This window comes from Xenopus tropicalis, chromosome 4 (genome assembly GCF_000004195.4).
Source record: "Xenopus tropicalis strain Nigerian chromosome 4, UCB_Xtro_10.0, whole genome shotgun sequence".
NCBI classification, from domain to species: Eukaryota; Metazoa; Chordata; class Amphibia; order Anura; family Pipidae; genus Xenopus; species Xenopus tropicalis.
In genome coordinates, this window is record NC_030680.2 from 124,837,258 (window position 1) to 124,847,436 (window position 10,179).

Genomic DNA, 10,179 nt, shown 5'->3' on the forward strand with positions numbered 1-10,179 from the left:
CTTCTCTTGTGAATTAACAACATAGAGTTCTCTGCTTGTTCAGGACCCCAGGTTTCAGTTTCTTGAGGAAATTACAGTGGGTCTCTGATAGATATCTGGTCAGTATAAAAGATGAAACCAATAGATGTGTAAATGTTCCTGTTAAACATAGTCACATAATAATTTAGCTTGAAAGACACATCTATGAAGTTCAACCTTTTGGTCTAAATGAAACCTGCCTAGCTGCTAGTTGATCCAGAAAAAGGAGAAAAAAATGTGCAAATCGGTACTATTTCCAGAGCTGTCTCTATATTTGTTCTACCAAGCACTTCCTATTAACTCTATAATTGCAAAGGTAAACTGCTTAAATAACACCCCAATACAAAAGGTAACTAAAGAAAAAGGAAGGGGGACTTTAATATTTAACAATAATAAATTTGGCACGCGTAAGCATAGAAAAAAAGAGATACTCATACAGTTCACAATAGTAAAGGGGAAAAAAAGTATTATTAATTGTCAATCAGTCAATAATAATAGTCAATATGTAATTTATGTATTCAAATGTGGATGTCCAGGTATGAGATACATTGGTAGAACAAACAGATCCCTTAATACACAGTTCTTGGAACATATTAGAGCCATTAAAAAAGGGAAAGAAAAATACAATGTTCCCATATATTTCAATGCAGTACACAAAAAGAATTACAGTCAGATTAATGTAGAGGTGCTTGAACATAACCCAGATAGTTATAATGTAGGTGATAGAATGAGAGCTTTGTGTCAAAAGGAAAATAATTGGATTTTCCTTTTGGACACATGAATAGTTAATGGGTTAAATGATAGATTGGAGACCCATATGTTTTAGAATTAGGAATAAGGTATATTAATGGTTGGTATAAAACAGGGGCCATAGAGTGTAATGTAATATTTGATTTGTTGCATTTGTATTTATTTGCTTAATCAGATATGGCTTGTATTTGTATTGGTTATTACTGGAGTTAACTTGTGCCACTGTGTCTTTAAAAAGAAAGGGAAATTCAGGCAGCAGCATCCCCTGATGATGGGTCACGTGAGCAGAAACACATAGGGAGCTACCCCACAGATTTTCCCAAGGAGCAGGAACAAGCTGACCCACCCTCCTTCACTGCTTGCTGGGGATATTAGAGAAAACTGATTCCTTCAGCCTAACAGTTCTCAGTGGAGGAGAAGGGTTTAAGGTCCCCATACACAGGCCGATTGTCCTTGTCCCTTGGATCTCACCAAGCGAGCGAATCTTCACGTGTATGGGGACCTTTACACATTGGCTACAATAGCAGGACTCAAGATGAACACTGATAAGTATGCTAATTAATGTCCACATGCTGTATAACCTCATCCTACAGACTGGAGGAAGGCTACTTGCTTTAAGCTGGCCACACACGTGGTGATTTTCGATCTTTCGTGCGACCATTGGTCGCACGAAAGATTGTTCCCACCCTCCACTGACATTCAGGGCTGAATCATCAGATACGTAGGTAGAAACAATACGATTTCTACCTCCTTCTGCCGATTCAGCCCTGAAGGTAGATTTTGCTCAGGTGCCTTCAATGGCGCCCAATCGGCGAGTCGTCCATTAACTGCAGCCTTCTGCGATATTGGTCGCTTTGCCAAGTTGACATGCACCGAATATCGTACGAAACAAGGTTTCATAGGAGCTTCTTTCTCCAGTAGTGATGAGCGAATCTGTCCTGTTTCATGTCACAAAATTTGTGAAATGGCGAAAAATTTGTTGCGCGTCTTTTTTGTCGTCCGCGTCTATTTTTTTTGTCGCCCACAACAAAAAAATTTCCGCACGACAAATTTTTCTGCAGCAAATTTTCACAGAAGTTTCGCAAAACAATTTGCCAATGGCAAAATGTGGAAATTCGCTGCAAATCTATGCCTGCCGAAAAAAATCGCTCATCTCTATTCTCCAGTAAATATTCTTAACTTTGTTACCCTTTCCCCATAACTGAGACTTTTCAAAACCATTACAGTTTCTTAATTGTGAAACCTTAACAAACTTGAAAACAAAATGATTTGCCCACCACAGATGCCAAACTTGTGAGCCTATAATTGCCATTTAAGAACTCAAAGGTGAACTCTGTCTGGTCCTGGTTAGTTATTCAAATTAACTCTGAGTAAACATATAAATACTATATCCCTGGGATCCCCAACCTTTCTTACTTGTGAGCCACAGTCAAATGTAAAAAGACTTGGAGAGCGACACAAGCACCATAAAAGTTCATGGAGGAGCCAAATAAGGGCTAAGATTGGCTATTAGGCAGCCTCTATGCACACATCAGCTTACAGGGGGCTTTATTTGGTAGTAAATCTTGTTTTTATTCAACCAAAACTTGCCCCCAAGTCAGGAATTAAAAAATAACTCCCTGGTTTGGGGGCACTGAGAGCAACATCCAAGGGGTTGGGGAGCAACATGTTGCCCCCGAGCCACTGGTTGGGGATCAGTGCTACAGTATATCTTGTGTCAAGCATCTGTTTTCCGACCAAGTGGGCTTTAAATCCCTGACCCCCCTAAATTGTATACACTGAAGAATGATGTAATTAAGGATTTTTGGTTTTTTTCAGAGCTCTTTTAATTACATTATTTCCATTTGTTAATGGAGCCCCATTCTCCACCTGTATATTTTTATTACTGATATTCTTATAAAAATTGGGATTAGTCTGGGAAGCAATAAATTCCTCATTTTCTATCTTTACTTGTATTATTTATATTTTTTAAAAGAAGCTTGTGTCCCCTCTGGTTTGTAGTTTGTAAATAATTTCTTCTTCATTCCTATTAACTTCCTGCCCTTTCTTTATGTTCTGTGTTTGTAGCAGAAAACCCTTATGTTCCCATCTATGAACTTAAATACTGATCATAACATTTAATAAACTTTAAAAATTATAAAAATCCAGTAGGAAAGTTTCGCCCTCAGCAGGAGTTTACTCTACTGTCAACATTAAGAACATGGTATATTTTAGAGAAATAACAAATCAGTCATGCTTATTCAAAAATAACTCATTGCATGGACATACTTAACATATACACACAAAACTAGCCCTGTAGATAATTGTTGTCCTGCATATATAAAAGGAATTCATTTTCAAGCTCACTAATGTTGTTCCTAAGGCCTGCATACATAATGCCTTACTAGTCATACATAGTAATGTAAAATGTGTTTTTCATCCCCTCAGTAATGTTTCATCAGCCAGTACTTACAGTGCCAACTTCAAGGTTATTTCTAAAATATGTAAAGGGAAAAGACCAAGGATAAACACCATATGTACTCCACTAACAACAGTAAAAAAGTCAGATTTCTTGAGACTTTATATATCTTTCAGCTTTCAAAATATAGTCAAGGCCAATATTCTTTAATTTTATCAGTAGCCTCCTGTGTAGTACTGTTTCAAAGGCTTTAAGAAAGTAGATCACATCCACTGCAGCCCCAATGTCTAGGTTTCTGCTCACCTCCTTATAGGAGAGAATTGAATATGTCTTTCAGGGTCCATTACTTATTAACCCATGCTGCCACAAACCTATAGCACTTTGATTTAAAACACATTTCACATATACCATTCACAAAAACCATCTAACAACAGATGTCAAACTAACAGGCCTATAGTTATCAGGCTGTGAATAGAATCCAATTTTGATGAATGACATTAAACAGTCCTGGAAGATTAAGTAAAGTGGTCAGACAATCAGTGGGCTCAGCAACTTTAGAACACTGGGGTCAATACTATAAGGTCCTGGACTTTTGTTTACTTTTCTAGTTCTAGTCTTTTGAATTTCCTCAAAAGTCACCAGAATCTTGTACTTCAAGTGGTCCTCCACCTAATCAACTTTCTGATATAGGCTCATAAAATATTTCCAGTTGTTACAAATTTTTTGCTAGTGTAATTGTACCTGACATAAATTTGTTTATGGTTTTCTATTCTCCACGTCTGACTATTAAAACATTGTAATAGGAGTCAGTTTTTCAGGTTAATGGCACACAATACAGTTTTTACACCCCAGGGCTAGTGATGAGTGAATCTGTCGCATTTAGCTTCACCGAACAATTTGCGAAACAACAGAAAAATTTGTGAAACGTTGAAATATAAGTGAAATATGGGTGTCACAAGACTTTTTTGATGCGTGTGTTATTTTTTTTTTTGCCGTTACTGCGCCTATTTTGATGTGACCACACATTTTTTTACTTAACCACACCCATTTTGCTGCAATCACACCTATTTGACGCAGCCAATGGCAATAATGGCGGAAATTCGCTGTGAATCCATGTCTGGCAAAAAAATTTGCTCATCACTACCCAGGACTTTTCAGAGTCTCCTATAACCGGCTACCTGTCACAGGAGCAACAGGTGGGCAAGTGGGAGCAGGTAACCATAAAACCACCGTCCTGGGACCCTTGGCCGAGGAAACCATATCCACCTTGGCACACTTGCAATTTGCGAAATCTGTTTATCAAATATTTCTTACGCCACCAAAGTTGTGGTGGGATTCGGATGCAGAGTGTGTGCATAAATATTAGCAAATTGCGTTTGTCATATTTAAAACCCTCTCAAGGACATTTGCACTTCAAATAAAAACTTTCAATTATGTTTTCACGTTAAACGCACCAACCTTGTACAACTTTATAAATATAAACATGGGCAGTGCAAATATGTTCCTTGTGGGAATAAATGTGCACAGCGCAAACTTTATAAATGAGCCCCATTGTGAGGATTTGCTCAGTTGGTCCATGATCTTTATTATCAGCAGTACAAGTTTATTTTGATTCAAACAGAAAATGTAATAAACACCCTGGAAGGAATAGGTTTCACTGAACAGCTAAATAAGATAAAGTCAATATAAACCCTACTAATAAAAAAGTATTTTTTCTACTAAAAAGTTCTGTTTAGAAAAATACATCTGTGTCTCACTGACATTACCTTTTCCAAACGAAATGTTAAAAATGCAGTTTTCTAATAAAAAGTAATAGCAATATCCAGTTCTCACCCAGATGAGAATGTTTACACAAAAATAAAAAGATAGAAATCATGGCATTATGTAGCCTCCCTATAAAGAGCTGGGCATTTTGGTGGAGACTCCCATGTTCTTATTCTTTACAGTTGTGTAATTGTCTGTAGAATTCTGCATTTTCCCTCCAGCATATTGTGGGTTAAGGGCCCTTATCAATCAAACAGTGCTGTATACAATTTCCTCTCCAAGTTGTTCTGTACAGTTGGTGGGATCCATGTTTGCTTGCTTCTTGTAGGCACAAATCATTTCTTCTCCACTAATAACCTGTTAATACATTTTAATAACACATTTTAAAGAGAAATGAACCTTTATTTGCCAGATTAAGCTGAACATGTTTAAGGTTAGACTGAGATTATGGTCTGTAGAACTTGACCACACATGGCACCTCCACAATAATATTTGCAAAGGGATTTCCCTGCTTGTAATCGCCATTGCTTTCGATTTTCTCAAACTGCACCCCAGGCCAGACTGCGGGATTGTTAGGTGCAGTTACAGGTCAGGCTGATGACCCCATGCACACAGCATATTGGGCAGTCAGTCATCATGGATTTCCAATCTGATCAATAAACTGTCACCCAACCAAAGATAATATATTTTGGGTGAAAGTTGGCTGGCTAGTTAGAGATAAGTCCATGGACAGCTGTTTTTTTGTGGGCTCTCTCTTATCTTTAATCTATTTATGCATCACATCAAGGCCATGTGATAATTCCATGTTTTCTTACATCTGAGGAGGCATAATAATACTGGGAGACAAGAATGTCAGAACATTACATGTTAGGCCTCAGGATTTTGTGTTAATGATTCTATTACTGTATTATTGAGATTATCCCAATAAAAAAATCCCATTTATGTTCCTTATATCATTTGATTCTATGAACTGGTAAATCAAACCAAGCTGAGGTGAGATGTTCCGTTACACAGACACACAGTTATAAGTACTGACCTGCTTATGTTCCTTGCAGTTCAGATAAAGTGCAAACGACATTAGTAAACCCAGGGCGCCTGCTCCAATCCAGTGATAAAGGGTGAAGCGTCCCCATGAAGTACTGACTGTAACTAAAAAGTGGACAAAGTCAACATGGGGGAAAGTTTTTTTATAGCCATAATTTTATTTTCAGGGCCGTTTTAATAAATGGACAAATTGAGCATTTGACCAGGGCCACCAGGATTTTTGGCAGAAGCATCCTGCAGAGATGGCAGAAGTCTCTTTTTAATAAACTGGAAGAGCTCTACAGTATGGTTATTTTAAATTCTTTGCGTTTATTCTTGTAGCATCGCCATTTTGTCATTTACCTGCTCCCAGGGCTGTTGGTCCAGGATGGGACACTTGGGCATCATCTTTACTTCAATAAGCACAGACCATTTCTTCATTGCTGCCTTACTGTATTGAACTTCATGTGGCCTTCATTTGCTTGAGGCTTATTCTATCACAAATATCTGGGGGTTGTGGGGGCCACCAATTGAATATTACTGGAGGAATACGTTAGTGCAAGATAACTTGTCCACGGACTTTCCTAGTGCCTGTACAGTGTATACAAGATACAAGGCATTCACTACAATAATGTATATCCTTGCCTCATGAATAAGCTGGAGGACATTTAAGATACTCGAGTATTGCTGGAATATACAGTATTGGAGAACTCACAACATTAAGGGACTGTCTGCTTCCTAATATTCACAGATTATTTACATTCTAATTTTTTAAAATAGTCCTTCTCTTCTGTATGGTATCTTTCTACACCAATTAATTGCTGTGATGGTAAAGAATACAATTTATATCTCTTAGATGTTATATTCACATTACTCTGGAGCAAAAGTTCCAAGTTCTAATCTTGTGGTTTATTGTTTCAATATTTGTTTGGTTTTTATATCTCTTGACTTAATAAACAGGTTCTGGCTGGGGATAAGAGTACTAGCAGTGACAAGCTGCAGGAATCTGGAAGATAATATCAAGCCCACAAGCGCCTCACACTGGCGGCTTTCCTGAGGATGTGGGCAGGGAACGCAGTAGTAGAGAGAGGCTGGAGAGCCAATAGGAAGTGCCAAAGGTGGTACAATGGTCAAGCAGATCCAAGTTGGCGTTTATGTTTGGAGTGCATGGGCATTTGAAGTGGCAGGATGCTTGCATTCCCGCTCAGTGCAACTATACAGAAGCACAAGGAACATGTTTGGATGCAGTAGCTTTAATGAACTGCAACCATATATGCACACATTTTCATTCATTCATGCACAACCACAATCAATTTCATTCATAAACAAACCTTATACAGGTATGGAACCTATTATCCAGAATGCTTGGGACCTGGTGTTTTCCAGATAAGAGATCTTTCTGTAATATAAATCTCCATATCTTTAGTCTACAAAAAAATTATTTAAAAATGAATTGAACCCAACAAGAATGTTTTTGCTCTAATAGGGATTAATTGTTTTTTTTATTTGGGATCAAGTACAAGGTACTGTTTTATTATCATAGAGAAAAAGGAAATCATTGTTAAAAATTAAAATGATCTGCTTATAATAGTCTATGGGAGATTGCCTTTCTGTATTTCAAAGCTTTTTGGATAATGTATTTCTGGATAACAGATCCCACACCTGTATTATCCCACCCATATGCATTTTCAGCCCCCCCTTAATTTTCCTGCACTAAGTAAATTCATTAAAATTAAATATTTTCAGGTAAATACATTTCCCGTGGTACAATGTTTGTATGCAGTCTAGCATATAATTTCATAAAATATTAATTAAATCACCTGTCACATTAAGGAAGGTCCCATTCCCATGTCCTTGTAGAGTCCGACTGAGCTCCAGTGCAACTTCACAGATGTACACTCCAGTGTCTGGGATTTGCACTCTGTGCAGCTGGATGCTGGCTGATCTGTTATTGATAAATTCACTCGAACAGTCACTCTGGCATGCACTGGAGACTCTGCCTGTGTAATTGCGACTATTATTAGAGACCTCCGGCCCCCCCAGCACATGTCTGTACCACCTGTACCAGCCGAGGGACCCATTCTCAGTGCTGCTGAGTGTATAGTGACACTGTAAGGTGACTGTGCTGCCCTCTGTGGCGCTCACTGCAGGGATCTGGGACACCCGGATATTCTGTAAGAGACACCCTGAAGCACATAGGGAATAAAGAGTAAATCATTGAGAAAAGGCAGAACCATTAGGTCAATGAAAGGGTTAACAAGCCATGAACTTTTTATACGTTAAAGTTTTCAATAAGAGAAATTTTTCACCTTATACGTCATTATGAAGATTATGGCCTGATACATATGAGCAGCCAGAGATACTTTACCATGGAGGTGAATGGGAATAGCTGCAGGTGAAACATATGAGTTGTGTATGTGAGACTGGCTTCTTTGCATTTTTCATTATTATAAGAATAAAATGTTTTACTGGCAGTGATTTCTATTCATGGCAATGGAAAGGTATCTTTGGGCCCTGTTTCACCTGCAGGGAGAGGAAGTTCCCATGGGCAACATGGTAAGTGCCCCATATCCCATCACCCTAAAGGGCAGATTTATCAAAACACGAGTTCGAATCCCGAATGGGAAATATTCGTATTGGAAACGAAAATTTCTGAAGATCGGAAATATCACGAAAATGCTTACAAAAAAATTATATTAGTCATGATAATATCGTATTGACGATCCGAAAGTCACAAAATTTTCGTGCCGAACGATTGTAAACGTCAGCAAACACGATTTTTTTGTGCTAAAAAGTTGCGCAAGCGTTGAAAAAGTCACAGAAATACGATTGGACCGATCGAACAAACACTCTGAGCGTTTGTGGATAAGTAAATGTTCCCCTATATGTTAGTAATCTACCAGCTATTTGCTGATTGGCTGCTATGGGAACTGTGCTGTGACAGTTTAGCACCTATCATTGGAAATCAACTTTAATATCTTCTTAAGTAAATATACTAACCCATCAAAGCATACTAACCAATAACAGGCTACTAACCCAATTAGGCACCCAATCATGGATTCCCCCAGCTCTCACCTCTCAGGGCTCCCAGCAGTAACAGCAGTGCCAGACCTCTCATTCTTATTGTGACTAATGAGTCTGAACAGACACAACATTTACTTCAACAGGTCTCAGGCTCCCGAGGAAGTCAGCTGATCAGAAGGCGGTTTCACTGTGAAGCAAAGGATGAGACGTCAAAGCATAAATGCAGAACTTGATTCAGACAAACAGGAAGTATTTTACATTTTCTTGAACTTAAATCCAAAAATAATTTTTTATGTCAGAAATTCCTGGGCCCCCCAAATCCCTTTTAACCCTCTGCTAACCTTGATGAAGATGATGTGTTTTGATGTGATGGATGTGTGTAGATTATTTGTATTAAACTGCTAAGCTCCATGTTTATTTTTATGTTATAAGGCCAGTGTTATTAAGGAATCAAACAGGTGAAACAAGGCCTTCAGCCTGCAATACGGAGGCTTCTGGTAGTCTGGGAGGCTTCTGGGAGCAGGGCCGCCATCAGTGGGGTACAGGGAGGACATTTATCCTGGGCCAGCCTATCTTCACCTATCTTAAAAGGGGGGCAATTGGGGGCACTTTCTATGGGGGCAAGGTCTATGGGGGGTACTGTCTATGGGGGCACTGTCTATGGGGCAATTAGGGGCACTGTCTATGGGGGGTACTGTCTATGGGTACAATTGGGGGTACTTTCTATGGGGGGCAAGGTCTGTGGGGGTTTCTGTGTATGGGGGGTACTGTCTATGGGGGCACTGTGTATGGGGGGTACTGTCTATGGGGGCACTGTGTATGGGGGATACTGTCTATGGGGGCACTGTGTATGGGGGTACTGTCTATAGGACAGTTGGGGGCACTGTGTATGGGGGGGTACTGTCTATGGGACAATTGGGGGCACTGTGTATGGGGGGCCCTGGCCAGCATAGCGTTAGGGGGGCCCTGGCCAGCATAGGTAAGGTCCTCTATAACTTTTCAAAGGGAAGAGACATAGAAACATTTCCTTTTGCGGCACTGCAGTCCTGTTACCTGTAAGGCACAAACTCATAGAATGAATCAGGAGAGGTTTAAAGGTTGATGATTTCCTTCTAGTAAACCCCTGTTCTGATTAATGTTTGACCTCTTTAACATAGAAAACTCTGAGGCAATTTGAGGCATTTTTAAATTTTCCCCATGCA

The 10,179-nt window shown here is 39.1% G+C and overlaps 1 protein-coding gene across 1 annotated transcript; it reads right to left on the reverse strand.

Annotated features, from left to right (window-relative positions):
- Positions 1-4,733: 4,733 nt before the first annotated feature.
- Positions 4,734-9,164, reverse strand: MGC147231 (uncharacterized protein mgc147231; the record flags this gene model as incomplete). The annotated part of the gene is given in 4 exon segments (NM_001078933.1): positions 4,734-5,287; positions 5,967-6,079; positions 7,774-8,139; positions 9,029-9,164. Coding segments are annotated over 4 exon segments (630 nt in total). The 3' UTR covers positions 4,734-5,179.
- Between the last annotated feature and the right edge of the window lie 1,015 nt (positions 9,165-10,179).